This window comes from Pogona vitticeps, chromosome 3 (assembly GCF_051106095.1).
Source record: "Pogona vitticeps strain Pit_001003342236 chromosome 3, PviZW2.1, whole genome shotgun sequence".
NCBI lineage: Eukaryota > Metazoa > Chordata > Lepidosauria > Squamata > Agamidae > Pogona > Pogona vitticeps.
The window spans coordinates 49,020,331-49,035,698 of record NC_135785.1 but is presented as its reverse complement, the minus strand read 5'-3'; the positions used below and the strand labels follow the sequence as shown (position 1 = coordinate 49,035,698).

The following is a 15,368-nucleotide window of genomic DNA, read 5'->3' as shown; positions in this document are numbered from 1 at the left end:
GAAGTACAAAATATTTATCGTTTGGATAATGTGCTGCAAAGTATGCAAATCTGTCATTAAAAAAAGTATTATGTGAAAAATAAGACTCTTTAAAGGTTTACAGCATGAATCATTTTCTGATTAAAATAATTTACACAAAGGCAATCTTTTAATACTGACAGTAATTTTATTTTAACATCATCATCATGTGCTGTCAAATCAATTCTGATTCATGGTGACCCTTTCCAGGCTTTTCCAGGTACAGAATACATAACCATTCCTTTCATCTGGGGGCATCCTGGGACTATGCAGCTTGCCCAGGGCCATACAGGCTGGTTCTACTCACAGGAGGCACAGTGGGAAATCAAATTCCCAACCTCTGGTTCCACAGCCAGATACCTAAACCATTGAGCTATCTAGCCAGGTATTTTAAGATGAGGCAATCTTTATTTAGATCAGTAAAGGTGACCATTGTCCATTCTGCCTTTCGTACATCTGATCACTTTCACTGTAAATGGATCTTAATAAAAGAAGGGCATGCCTCAAGACTCTTTCCAGGGAGCAGTATGTCTTCCTTAAAGAGGCTGCAGTGCTTTTTGACACTAGTGGAGCATAAGCCCATAGGATCAGTAACTCAGGACCTCCTATATGCACAAGCACTACTGGAATTTTCTGTTACAAAGATGCGACTTACACTTACATAAGAAGGTCCCAGTTACCTCCTCATGCAAGTTCCAGAGATCTGAAATCACTCCTGCTACAGTCATTGTGCAAGCCATTAGACTAAACAAGATCCTGGCCACTGTATACGATTGCAAGACAGGGCAGCTAGATTCTGCTGCACACTGTAGCTGTCACAGGAAAAGGAAGAAATAGCCTAGGCTTTCACCTACTTCCTTAGCGCCTTGTCAACATTTCTCTTCCCCTGTTCCATCATGTGATTTATTACTACTGAAACATTTCACAGTATATAAAAGTGAAAGACAAGAAGAAAAACAATGGCCAAAATCTTGCTAGCACAACTTTATGTGGAAGAAACAGGTAAAATTATGAGTTCACATACTAAAATTTATTTTAAATTAATTAAATGCTTTCTCTCCCCACATTTTAAGTTTGAGGTCCCTAGAGCTCGATTTTGCCATGGGGAAGCCTTTGGGAGCCTTTAACTGCCAAAAGGCTCTCAAAGGCAAGCCTTCTGGCAAGTACAGAGAGCCTTTAATTGCCAAAAATCACTAGCAGTCCCAATCCCAATAACCTGGCAACAATTTTTGGTGATGAAACCCACCCCCAAGTCCCAAGACTCCCAAAGGCTTCCACAGGGCAAAAGGGAGCCCTAGGGAGCCTTAAAACCCAAAATAACGGGATAGGAAGCACTGAATTAATTTAAAACAATTTTAATGGTGCAAGCTGATGAGATCATCAGCTTCTGCCAAATAAATTTATGTGAACAAGATTTGTGCCAATGTATCTCTAACATATAACTACACTTCTCTAACAGCAAAAAATCTAAAGTAATCCACAGACATAATGTCCATCTTTTTAAAAACTCAGCCAATCATATTCCATCATATATCAGAGAATAGAGGTGATATTGTTGGGAATCAGATAGCTCATATTTATTCTAACAGATACATCCTCGCAGAATGGGAGGCTTCTCACTCTCATAGTGAGCAGAGGATCCTTTTTCTTAGACTGAACCAGAGTTACAGTAAACTAGCTGTAATAAAAACATTGCTCAAATAGTTTATATATGCTTTTTCACTCACCACCAGAGGCAGTGGATCTTAATGAGCTTTTCATTTCATCTTTGGCATTTACGTTTGGTTGCTACTTAATAATGTTATGATTCTTCATAATTTTTTTAAATATTAAATTTTCTATCATTTGTGGTTACTACTGTTAGGTCCTTTAAACTTTTTTTGGCGTAAAAGTGAAATATCAACTTAAGTTTTTTAAATAGTCAGCTATACCAAATTCTTATTTATAGACACACATGTTATAGGAAACTCACCATTCAGGCCCAAAGTTAAGTGTCTGAGTTTCTGCTGCCATTGTTTAAAGTATTAACCTGAAAGGGAAAAAAAAGTAAGATCATGAATCAACAATCTAATCTTAACAAATGAAAACACAAAATCAGAAGCTTCAACACAGACATCGTCTACTGCAGGCCCATGGCCCAATGCCAGTCCATGAGCTTACTGGAGCTGGGCCACGGATACGGATCTCGACCCCCCCCCCCCAAGCTCACGCGGGGGGCGTGTCATGCTCGCAGCAGGCGTGACATGCTGGCGGAGGCACGTTGCATTCATGCACATGCGTGCAAGCACAACACGCCCCCCCCCACAGGCACAACATGCCCACTGTATGAGCGCGGGGGTGCCCCCCGCTCATGGAGCTCACTCCCCCCAGCCGTTACGCAGTCCTAAAAGGTTGGGTACCTACTGCATCCAGCATGTCATTCTTGCCACTGGGAAAGAAATAAGCAGTTACACTGTTATACAGGGAATGGGTTAGGGAGAGGTTGGCCTATTATCAACACCCTCAAAGCACAGCAATTATCAAATAATACAAGAAGAGCAATCTATCAACAAAGGTTGATTTTTATCCATCAAACACCTCTTAATGACTAAATGTCAGACTTTAAATTTCCATTAGGCTTAGAGACTATGTTCCAAAATTGCCAACTAAGTATTTTCAGAAAATTAGTTCTGTTGCCTTTTTGTAGGGAGTTACTCAACTTACCACTTATTAAATTTTGACTTTACACGCTGTACTATTCTGTAACTTTTGCCAGGATTCTTGCTAGTACTTCAGGAAGCTAAGCACTTGAATCTCACTGACATGAATGAAGTTTACTTGTGTAAACTGCCCAGAGTGGCCTTGGTAGCCAGTTGGGCAGTATAAAAATCAAATTAATAAAAAAAAACTCTGCACAAAAGGGTTGTTACATACAGCACTGATGTTACCTGTCTGTCATGGGTTTGGAGGGAAAGTTCCATCCTATGGGGAGTGGAAGGCGGGACATCAGGGAGGAGGAGCTGTACTGTATATATATGTGGAGCTTGTGTGGAGAAGTTTAGAAGCAGGAGTTGAAGTCTGTGTGTCAGTTAGTACCTACCTGATAGGTTCAGGTTTCTTTATAGGTAGCCAGAACTGATAGGTTCAGGGTCTGTGCTTTACTTTAAAGGGTTCTGTGTGAACCAAACTGTTATATGTGTGTGACTGGGGTTATGCCACGTTACAGTATCTTATTTACTTGATCTTTTTATTTACCCTGTTTGTCATTTAAATAAACCTTGTTCTTTTATTTGTTAAAATCCATTCCTGGTCTGTGTGACTCCTTATAGGGAATGGTTGGTGGCAGCTTAGTTAAAGGGTGGCACACTCCAGTAGGTCTGGGGTTGCCACATTGATTTGGTAGCAGAGGATGCAGCCTTAACACATGAACAATGTGTCACTGAACAAACAGAGAAAGAGATCATGGACAGAGTGGAGGTGGATACCACAGAGCAATAAAGAGAAGGCACAGGGGTGAGATGGGGAGAAAGAGAGATGGACATACTGCGAAGGAATGAGAAAACCTTTCCATAATGCCTTGAGGCCACTTAAACCCAAAGAAACTTTCCTCATTTCTTTCTTCAGACATTTAGAAAGCGAGCCAGTATTGTTTACTTCAGAAAGCACACCATTCAATTCAACAAAATTTATTCCCATGAGACAAATCTGCAATTCTGTACTTATTAACTCAATAGTAAATCTAACTGAGACAAATGTAGTTTACGTAACACAGGAGTAGGCATCAATAAACTCAGTCCATTTCCCTGTGAGTATGTGGGCAGACAGGATCACTTACATACTCGTGATAAAGAAGCATTTGGCATTCCTTTCATGGGTTCACCACAGATAAGAGGCCAAAACACCTCCACTGCAATTTCGTGTGAGCCTATCAGAAGGAATCATACTGAATTCAGTGAAATGTATTCCCGGATTAGTTTGTCTAAATGGTTTGCAGTATTATCAATCGTGACCCTCCATGAATTTTATACAGTCGTGCCCCACTTAATGATTACCCCACATTACGACGAATCCGCTTCACAACAATGTTTTTGCACTTGCAATTGCAAACGCAAAACGATGTTTTAAATGGTTTTTTCTGCTTTGTGAAGATTGGTTCCCTGCTTCGGGAACTGATTCTTTGCATTACGATGATCAAAACAGCTGATCGTTGGGTTTTCAAAATGGCCACCAGGTGCTCAAAATGGCTCCCCGCTGTGCTTAGGGACAGATTCCTCGCTATACAGGAACCGAAAATGGCCGCCGTATGGAGGCTCTTCACTGGACAGTGAATTTTTAGCCCACTGGAATGCATTAACCGGGTTTTAATGCATTTCAATAGGTTTTTATTTTCGCTTTACGATGTTTTCGCTCTACAGTGATTTCGCTGGAACGAATTATCGTCGTTAAGCGAGGCACCACTGTATATGCAGCGTGTGCGTTCTGTGCCAAGGTAACAGATAGGTAAGGAGTACCGTATTTTTCGCTCCATAAGACGCACTTCCCCCCCCCAATAGAGGGGGAGAAAGTATGTGCGTCTCATGGAGTAAATACAATAAAAAAAGGGTTCAGCCACCACCACCCAGAAGCCTCCCACTGCCATGCTAGGAGGCCTCTGAACTGGCACCAGAGACTGCTTGCTGTTTGGACCTCACCATTCTGCACTGCTAGCTTTCCAGGATCTGCTTCCTGCAGCCCACCTGGAAAACCAGCAAGGCCAACAGGCCTATGGCAGCAGGCAGTGAAAACAGCCAAGGACCAAAGGGGAAAGGGTGATTCTAGAAAGACCAGGGGAAACCATAAACACAGCCCCTCACTTAGGCAGTTGATTTTCCCACATTTGGGGAAATCACAGGGGTCAGCACATCCAAAGAGTAATAGATGAGCCTTACCCTGGGAAAACCACTTTTACAATAATGGTATCTCCCCTGCCAGGTATGAGTTAGAATGGCCCCTGAAAATTCTTCCCCTTTCTGTGCCCTATCTTCCAAAGGCATGGTGACACCCCGGCTGCACCTCCTGATCAGAGCAGGGCTGCACAGCCCCAGTCCTGAAAGAGGCCAAGAGACCTACTCAGTGTTTTGGGGTGCCCCACAGGACCCCCATCAGGGGCTGGAATGTTCCTCCCACAATCGTCCAGTGAACAGATATTAGCATACCTAATATGCAGGGAAGGCAGGGAAAGCGGGGAAATTCAAACTTTCAGTTAGTGAAGAGGCTGCTTGTCTACTTCCTTGCTAATACAAGCAGTTAGAGAGCTGGGAGAGAGACCTGGGACTGCCTGGTATTGTCATTTTAAAATGTAAAATTTAGTTTAAAAGCTGCTTGTTTTGGGTTAAACCGTGCTTGGGTGAAAAGGTGCTGCGTTTGAGTTGAAACCTGCTTGTCTAGAAACATTCATGCTTGCCTTAAAAATCTGCTTGTTTTTCTTTAAAAGCTGCTTGTTTTGGGTTAAACCGTGCTTGGGTGAAAAGGTGCTCCGTTTGAGTTGAAACCTGCTTGCCTGGGAAGCGTTTCAGACCAGCGCCTTTTAGCTGTTTGGGGCTCTTTTTTGACTGTTCTGGGATCTACCAAGGCACTGTGAAGAGCTGGGCTCAGTCTACAGTACCTGGTAAGTGACTTTCTTTTAAGTTTTTTAAAGTTTCTGACCTTTTTTTTCCCATAAGAATGCATTAATTAATTTTCAATGCATTCTTATGAGAAATCTGGATTCGACTTGCAAACTTTTCAACTAGTTCTGGGCATCTAATAGAGAATGTATTTCCAAAGGGTTTTGCAGCAAGAAAACTAACTGTGCCTCCTGACTGGATTACAGTACCTGCTTCCTGATTTCAGCTACTATCGTTTGTATTCAGTTTTTTTTTGGCTCGTCAAGAACATTGTTCATGGCTGTTGTGCCTTGCAAGCTATAAATGTTCAATTATGTCAGAAACCCAAAATTTGAGCATGTGCTACTGCTGGTGAATGGGTTAAGCTTTGTGTTGCTGTTCTTTTGGATAACCTAAAGTAAATAAGGAAAACCAGCTGTTAAATAGTTTAATTCCACTATTTATCCTCCACAGAACTAAAAGGGACCTCTCAATGCAGTTCCAAATCAGACAAACCATTTCTAACTTAATATAGGCTTGAGCTGTAGCTGAGCAGAGTTGCACAACAATCTCATCTGTCATTAAGACATTTCTATAAGCATGGGGAGGAGGTGGATGAAAGGAAATGTAAAATATAGGTAGCGTGGTATAGGTCTTATCACTGGCTGATAATGGTCTATATGTACTTGAATTAAATTTATGGTACACAAATTTATGGTACATAGAGTACACAAAGCTTTAAGTCTCTCCATTTGTTAATGACAGTAGTAATGGTTCTTAATGCCACTGTTGACTGCTATTCACTTTACATGGTTCAAATGTTATTCTGTTATAGTTTATTAAATATTTTATTACACTATTTGGTTCAGAATATATTTTCCCTGTTTTCCTCCTCTAAAAACTATGTGCGTCTTAAGGTCCAGTGCGTCTTATGGAGCAAAAAATACGGTAGTTTTATCAGTGCTGTGTTTTAACCTTTACAGAAATCATAACTCTACAGCCTACTACTCTGATCCTTGTTGCAAATAGCAAATAGCTTAGTGTTTAGTTAAACGAGGCACCACTGTACATTATTTGAACAAAGCTCTTTTAGAGTAAGAATATGAATTTAAAATGGAATTTATGCAAGGAAAAATCCACAAAGCATGTCTTCTGCGGAACTTACAGGTGGATGGACAAATACGAAGAATGAAGGAATCACAAATTATGTGCTATCAACATCTCAACCAGGGCTTTTGTTTGTTTTTGTGTTTTTTACAGAAGCACTCAAACAGGAGAGAACAGAAACTGCAAAGTGTTACCACTTTAAAATATATATTAAACTCTATAGAAAACTGGAAGTAGTAAAGTATGTGCTTTGCTAATTGGCAATATAAATACTGACAGTAATATGAAAACAGCATGGAAAATCGTAAGGGATTAAGTATTCACATATTACTGCAATAGAATGTGCACGTCATGGAACAAACTTGTTTCTTAACAATATCATAAAACTGGATACCCTTCAAAGATCTACAGACAAGCAAAAGAAGCTAAAAAAAACATGTAACAGCTACAGTACTCACATTGTAGCTGCAATCTTCAAGACGCAAGAAGAAATAGCACAAAATAAAATACTGACACGAAAGCTCTGTAGCAAACAATTGGATGGAATGATAATGTCTTTTGACAGTTTACTAAAATACAAAAGAAGCTATTCAAGAAACAGTAATAATTCAGGATCTTCAAGTTCCCATTAATGTAAGGAACACTGTACAGTACTCGCTGAACATGTCTGTGGGTTCAGCTGCAGAATTCCCTGAAGATTCAGAAGCCGGTTTCTTCAGATATTACTATCCTTGAATCCCCCTTCACAGATTGCTGCCTTGTCATGGTGAAGAGGTTTGAGTAATTCAGAGAAGCTATGGGCTATGCTGTACAGGGACCAAGATGGACAGGTCATAATGGAGAGTTCTGACTAAACGCGATCCACCTGGAGCAGGAATTGGCAAGCCACTCCAGTATCTTTGCCAAGAATACCCCAGTTATAACCCATTTGTTCCAGGACCCTGGGAAGTTAAGTCCCTGAACCTTTTTGACTCAGAACTTTGGTTGCCCTTGTGAGGCCTGTTGGCATTGCAAAAAAAGTTGCAAAATGATCCATTAAAAGACGTTTTGCCGTTGACTAAAGAAATAAACTCCAATTTGGATTTTGGTATGAAAACGACTCCTGTTTTATTTGAACAAAAGTTGGCGGCTAATAACGAACCCTCACAGTCACGAAGAGTCGGACACTACTAAACAACTAAACAACAACCACCTTTGAATCATTGCACATCTGTCAAAAACTCTTTGCCACAAAGTCAAGATAAAAACAACTGTTCCAAAAAATTGAAATGTGTATCTATTTACAGGTACAGAGGAAAGTGAAGTTAAAGAAATGGAAATAATGTTGTTGTAATCCAAATCACGGAATTGCGAATCTGATGGATTCAAGATTTAAAGGGAGAAATGTAAGTGATGATAGCAGCATTGCTGCTGCATTTGACTGCATATCACACAATAAGCAGCACACTTAGGACCTGTTGGAAATATACTTTCAATGCAGTAGAATACACAATATATTCAGGGACTTGGAGTCTGGGATTCTGCCAAACATTTTCTTCCTGCCTTTCCACAACACACTTTCACTCCGTTCCTGTATACTTCAGATTCTTCTATCTTCTGCAGCATATCAAAGAAACTACCTGATGTGTGGAAACACAGTGGTGCCCGCTAGATGGTTACCCCGCTTGATGACGAATCCGCTGTACAATGAGTTTTTTGCGATCGCTATAGCGATCACAAAACGATGATTCAAAGGGGTTTTTTTTCGCTTTATGACGATTGGTTCCCTGTTTCGGGAACTTATTTTTCGCTTAACGATGATTCAAAACAGCTGATTGGCGGGTCGCAAAATGGCTCCCCGCTGTATTCAGGATGGATTCTTCTCAAGTCAGGGACCGCAAAATGGCCGCCGCATGGAGGTATTTCCCCCATTGGAACGCATTGACTGGTTTTCAATGCATTTCATTTGGGTGGTGTTTTTTTTTTCGCTTGACAACGATTTCACTCTACAACAATTTTGCTGGAATAGATTATCGTCATCAAGCTGAGCACCACTGCATACCAAATGAAGAAATGAATTGATACATGATAAGAGTACAGAAACTTCTTGAAATCCGAGTAAACCTTCACCTTTTGAAAAGCCGCAATGACTATGGTGGAAGACATAGACCTACAACTGATATCCACAGCTCAGAAAATGTTGCTCTCTAAATTTTCTTATATATCCATTGAACTTTCATTCATTAATTCACACACACATAGTTTTTTGCACCCCAAATTCTTTTTATGCAAATGAATGCTCTATATCTGCTTAACACCGTGGAGGAGAAGAAAAGAAACATTTCCCTTGTCTGCTTGCATTAATATAAATAGTTTCTTATCTTCTTAAGTGTTTTCTACCTGCTCTTCATGAACTGGCAAAACCAAAGATATTCCTCACAGCCCAGTTACTCCTTATGGTTCAAGACATAAGCAAACAAAATGCTATATGATAAAATAAAAGCAAAATAAAGCAAAAGCGAATTCAATTTGCAATCATTGTTTGAATACCTGTACTTTTAATATACCAATCATGAAAATCTTATACCAAATCAAGTTATATAGTGTTTCTAATTTTTCCAATTTTTCAGAAAAATTCAGTTAAAAAAACAAAATTTAAAAAACTGAAAATTTTTCCATGGCATCAAAATTTCCAGAAACCTGGAATCCCATTTCTCATTGTGATCACCCATCTAAAAATTTAAACTGGCCTAACTTTGCTTAGCTTCCAAAAATCAATAGAGACTGGGGTGTTCAGGGTGATAAGTTACAACAATTCTGCTAGGTGGGAAATCAAGCAGCTGTAGAAAAAACAAATGGTCTACAACTGAAAGCAAAACAGAGCAAATGTTGTTAAGCTGGATTCCCCATTAACTTAGGCAGCCTGGCTAATGGCTAGGTATGACAGAAATTTCAGTACAGTGGTGCCTCGTATAACGAGCGCCCCATTTAACGAAGAAATCGCATAGCGATGGCTTTTTTGCCATCGTTTTTCCGATCGCACTACGATCTTGCCTATGGGGAAAGATCGCTTTGTGATTTTCCCCCATAGGCACCATTTTCCCCCAGCTGAGCGGCAGGAGCTTTGAAGCCCCACCGCTCAGCTGGGGGAAAATGTCGGCAGTGGGCTGCGGCCTCGGAAGGACCCCGAAGCCACCGTCCCCTGCTGACAATTCCCTTCCGAGCTCTCAAAGGGCCCCCTCCGATATTGGAGAAAGCCCTTTGAGAGCTCGGAAGGCTCTCAGCGGCAACAGGGGAAGGGTACGGGGGTGTCGAAGGCTTCCAGGCCTTTGCCTGGAAGCCTTCCGGACAACCCCCCACCCTGTCCCCGCCGCCGGCAGCCTCCCCGCGCCGCCTCCCCCGGCCGTTCTCAGACTTCTGGAAGTTCGAGAACAGCTGGGGAAAGCAGTGTGGGGAGGCTTCAAGCATTGGGGACAGGGGGGGATCGGGAAGGCTGGAAGCCTACCCGCGCCGCTTACCCAGGCCGTTCTCGGACTTCCAGAAGTCCGAAAACGGCCTGGGTAAGTGGCGCGGGTAGGCTTCCAGCCTTCCCGATCCCCCCCCACCCTGTCTCCGATGCCGGTAGCCTCCCCGCGCCGCCTACCCAGGCCGTTCTCGGACACCTAGGTGTCCGAGAACGGCCGGGGTAGGCAGTGCAAGGAGGCTTTAAGCGGCGGGGACGGGGGGGGATCGGGAAGGCTTGAAGCCTACCCGCGCCGCTTACCCAGGCCGTTCTCGGACTTCCAGAAGTCCGAAAACGGCCTGGGTAAGCGGCGCGGGTAGGCTTCCAGCCTTCCCGATCCCCCCCCACCCTGTCCCCGATGCCGGTAGCCTCCCCGCGCCGCCTACCCCAGCCGTTCTCGGACGCCTGGAAGTCTGAGAACGGCTGGGGAAAGCGACACGGGGAGGCTTCAAGCGGCGGCTGCATTCCAATCCCACCACCCTCCCCCCGCAGCTTGGATCCGAGCCGCGGCGGCTACCCCAGCCATGGCTGGACTCTAGGGAGTCCAGCCATGGCTGAGGTAGCCGCCGTGGGTCAGATCCAAGCCGCGGGGGGAGGGAGAAAACCGGATAATCCCTTCCAATTGGAACGGATTAACCGGTTTTCAATGCATTCCTATGGGAAATGGTGCTTCACATAACGATGTTTTCACATAACTTTTTTTTCCGGAACCAATTAACATCGTTATGCGAGGCACCACTGTATCTGAAAGGCTACAGGATCCCCAACCCAATCTAAAGGATAGGTTTTATTGCCTTGATGAATACATGTTTTGTGGGAAATACCCTGGAAAACACACCATTCCCTGCCAAAAGTGATAATTTCACTTTCATAGGAACAACTTCTCCATGTAAAGTATTGAAAATGGGAAGAAAATACTTTTTCTTAACCTTGATTTCTCTAATGAATAATTTTGGAATTCGGTTTGCTCAAGTTTTGTTTATGTAATACATCTAGAATTCTGATAAGTTTCCCAGCTATGTTCTGATAAAAAAAAACTTTTAAAAACATAGTTTAATTATTTTAATAATCCGATTAATGTCTGGATCATGAGGAATTCTGGGTTGTTCTGAAAGAAATGGGTGTGCCTCGGCACCTGAATGTCCTGATGTGCGACCTGTATTGTGGACACGAAACTACTGTGAGGTCAGAATGCAGAGAAACAAGATAGTTTCCTAGAGGTAAAATTGTCAGACAGGGGTGTATTTTATCTCCCTATCTGTTTAATTTATACACAGAAAATATACGGAAAGCTGGACTAGATTAAGAAGGAGTGAAAATTGGTTGAAGAAACATCAGTAATTTAAGATATGCAGACAACACCACCTTACTGGGAGAAAGAAGCAATGAATTGAAACAACTTCTGATGAAAATGAAGGAAGAAAGTGACAAAGCAGCTGACGCATTAAGAAGGCAAAAGCACAACTACTGAAGAACTAGGTAACTTTAAAGCTTGACAATTAAGCAACTGAAATTCTTAAAGATTTTGTATACCTCAGTTCAATCATCAATCCAAATTGAGAGTATAACCAAGAAATCAGAAGAGATGGAGACTAGCCACCTAGAGTGGTCCGTTTGGACCAGATAGGCGGGGTATAAATCAAATAAATAAATAAATAAATAAATAGAAAGGGCAAAAATGAAGGAATTAGAAAAGGTCAAGTGTCACTGGAGACCAAGGCCAAGATCATCCACAGTCTTGTGTTCCCTGTTACAATATATGAGTATGAAAGTTGGACAGCGAAGAAAACTGACTGGAAGAAATTTGATTCCTCTGAAATATGATGTGGAGAGCTCTGAAGCTTACCCTGGACTGGCAGAAAGAAAAACAAGTGGGTCCTGCATCAACTTTCTCAGGAGGCAAACATGACAAAATTGAGGTTGTCATACTCTGAGCACGCCATAAGAAAGCAAGAGTCACTGGAAAAGACAATAATGCTGGAAAGAGTTGAAGGCAGCAGGAAAAGAGGAGGGCTATATATGAGAAATATTAATTCCATCAAGGAAGCCACAACCTTGGGTTTAGAATATCTGAGCAGGCCTGTTGAGGACAAGATATTTTGGAAATCACTCCTTCATAAGGTCACCATAAATTAGAGGTGACTTGATAGCAAGTAACAATGAGCATTACCTAATCTTCTACTCAGTGCTATCAGAAATCACAAATACCCCTGAAAAAAGAAAGAAATGCCAAATTGGGAGCCCTGCAATAGTTCCTGAAATGCAACTACATACAAAAGAGCAAACCATCTATCCAGTACCAAATGATCACAATGCTATGTACCTAGAAATAAATTCTAGCATCTTTTGAAGGGATTAATAAAAATGGTTAATGCCTTGTTAGTGGTGTAGTGGATACAGAGATGGAGAGGGACTCAAGAGATCTGTGTTCAAATTCCCACTCAGTCATGGAAATATACTGGAGGCTGGTGCTATGTTTAGAAGTGCTTTTACCAGTTCTAAAACATCATATATAACGTGAAAACTCTATTAGGGTCACTATAAGTCAGATGCAACTTAATGGCACATAACAAGGCATAAATATTCTAAAACATTATGATAAAGCAAATATATGCTTTATAGTACGACTGGATGGTAGACAATGTGGAAAATTTTATTTATTTATTTATTTATTGGACTTATATACCGCCCCATAGCGCTACAAGCACTCTCCGTCACTTTTACAAAAGTCAGATACAGAATACAATAATTACAAAATCTTATCCTCCCACTACAAGGAGGGGGAAAACCCTTCCACTTTCTTCAGCACATGAGAGCAAAACCAGGTCACAATTCATATTCCTATTGAAAAGGAAAGTCAAAATTCCTTGGAAGAAAAAACATAATGCATTTTGCACAGCCTCAAAGGAATCTAAGGCCTGCTTATATTATTGAAAAGATGATGTTTAGGAACAGTTATTTCAAGAATTATCTCAGGAAAATATCAACAACCAGAAATTTTGTAAAGTGTACCAAAAACTAAACAAACAATATTTACAAATGACTACATATTATTTTGTCAGCTATTATCCATTTCTAATTTCATTATTCATTACCTTTCACCATCATACCCCTCAGAATTAAAATGAACCTAAGAAAATTGAGTTTTTACAGTGTCACAGCCCTTTGCAAATGCAGAAAAAATAGTCAACTTTATACTTATGTCAGTGTACAGTAGGACCACAGTATCTGCAGGGTATTGGTTCTAAGCCCCCACCCGATGCCCATGCAAAAAATGCAGAACTAGCAAATGCTGTACATAGCATTATCTCTGTCTCCCTCTAGCAGCCTGTTCTGGTAAATATTTTCAGCAGCAGATAAGTGAATCTGCAAAAGCTGATTGAGTGGATGGGGGTTCTACTGTACTCTGTGTCCCTCAGCACATATCATGAAACACTTGATGTTAGCGGTTCCAAATGCTTGATGTTGCCCATTACTGGGTAAAATTAACTGGTACATTTGTTAATTGCACTGTGGTGCTTCTGACACAAAAAATTGTGCCAATTTCAGCAAAGGCCAAAATTACCAACATGGGATCAAAATGAACAGAACTTTACAAGCTAAAACTAGAAAGACTAACATTTATTCTACTAGCCATCTCTTATAACAGATGTCTTTAAGGAGAAACCAGGTAACAAGCAGTTAGTGGCAACTGGCAAAGATCAGTGTCTAGCATTATCCCTGATTTTACCTTTGGCAATGTTACTGTTTTATGTTTATAATTATAGTAAGCATAATTTCTGTTGATGGCAAAAGTAATTTGTATAAATACATTGTTGCTTTCAAATACTTCACAATATCTGACTGAACTTTCACTTCTTGGCAACTGCATGATCCCAAGTAATTACTTTTTAAAAAACCTACATTTTATAATACTAAAATTAAACTAGGTGAATAACCAGAAATCATACCACATCATTGTCTGTGGAGCTCTGAGCAGTTGGCATTAATCAAATAATTTCACACAAAATGCAGCTATATCAGGCTTCCATTTAAGCATTTTACTTCCTAAGCCAATTAAAACTTCTTTTAGATCACGTTAGGGCAAAATAAATGTGAAATAAGACCTCCCATACTCTTTTCAGTTTAACACGAGCCAAATTGTGGAAGCATGGTCTTGAAAGATGTGGGGGGGGAATCATCCCCCAGAATCTTTATTTCTTTTGGACTTACAGGTGGGTCTGATTTGAATTAAATTAATTCACTTCATGATTTAAATTTTTAAAAATCTGATTTTTTGACAATGTTAAAAAATAACTGATTTTTACCCACCCTGACAGATGCTTGTAAGTTTCCCCAAAAGCAGGATAGAGAACACATTTTTATCAGAAGAGCAATGAGAGAGAAATAGATAAAAGCTCCCACCCTTGTGTCATAATCCTGACCCAAATCTGCTCTGGGAGTTAACACGACTATCAAAAAAGTTAGGTTACCTACCTGTAACCATGGTTCTTCTAGTGGACCTCTGTGAATGCACACAAATGGGTTTGTTCTGTGCCTGCGCAGGACATTCAGAACATTCTAGAGCTTAAGAAAAAAGAAACAATTTAGTTCCCCCCCTCCCAAGGTGTCAGCTCTGCCTCCTCAACCTTCCTTTCAGTTCCCTGTCTGCCAGTACCAAGAATCGGTATCAACAGTAAGTGAACGTGGCAGACAGAGGGGAGGAAGGGAGAGATGTGTGAATTCACAGAGGTCCACTAGAAGAACCATGGTTACAGGTAGGTAACCTAACTTTCTTTGTAGTGGCCTCTGTGAATGCACACAAATGGGTGAATAGCAAGCTTACTCACCAGATGGAGGGCTGTCACGGTAGCAAGAATGACAGTATCACCCTTCCAAAAGCAGCATCATGCTTGGCTCTGACGTCGAGGCAGTAGTGCTTCGACGGATTGGACCAGGTAGCCACTTTACAGATGTTCTGTATCTGTATGCCTCTGTGAAGAGCAGTCGATGTAGAGACTGCTCAGGTAGACTGCGCTTTCAAATAGTCCAGTATCACCTTGCCTGCAAGTTGGTATGCCAACTGTATTGTCTGTACTATCCACCTAGATATAGTCTGTGGAGAAGCAAGTGCACCCTTGTGGGGTCCGTGGTAGCACTGGAATAGACAAAAGGAACGT

At 41.3% G+C, this 15,368-nt stretch overlaps 1 protein-coding gene and 1 pseudogene across 4 annotated transcripts in view; both read right to left on the bottom strand.

Moving 5' to 3' along the window:
- The window catches only part of GIGYF2 (GRB10 interacting GYF protein 2), a 138,016-nt gene that overhangs the window by 101,695 nt on the left and 20,953 nt on the right, over positions 1-15,368 (bottom strand). For all 4 annotated transcript variants that reach the window (XM_020787358.3, XM_020787360.3, XM_020787359.3 and 1 more), the window contains exon 2: positions 1,991-2,047. In XM_020787358.3, coding sequence (XP_020643017.3) covers positions 1,991-2,031 — 41 coding nt within the window. In that variant the 5' untranslated portion in view covers positions 2,032-2,047. The remainder of the gene's footprint in view (positions 1-1,990; positions 2,048-15,368) is intronic.
- On the bottom strand, positions 4,822-4,976 carry LOC140706149 (U1 spliceosomal RNA; annotated as a pseudogene).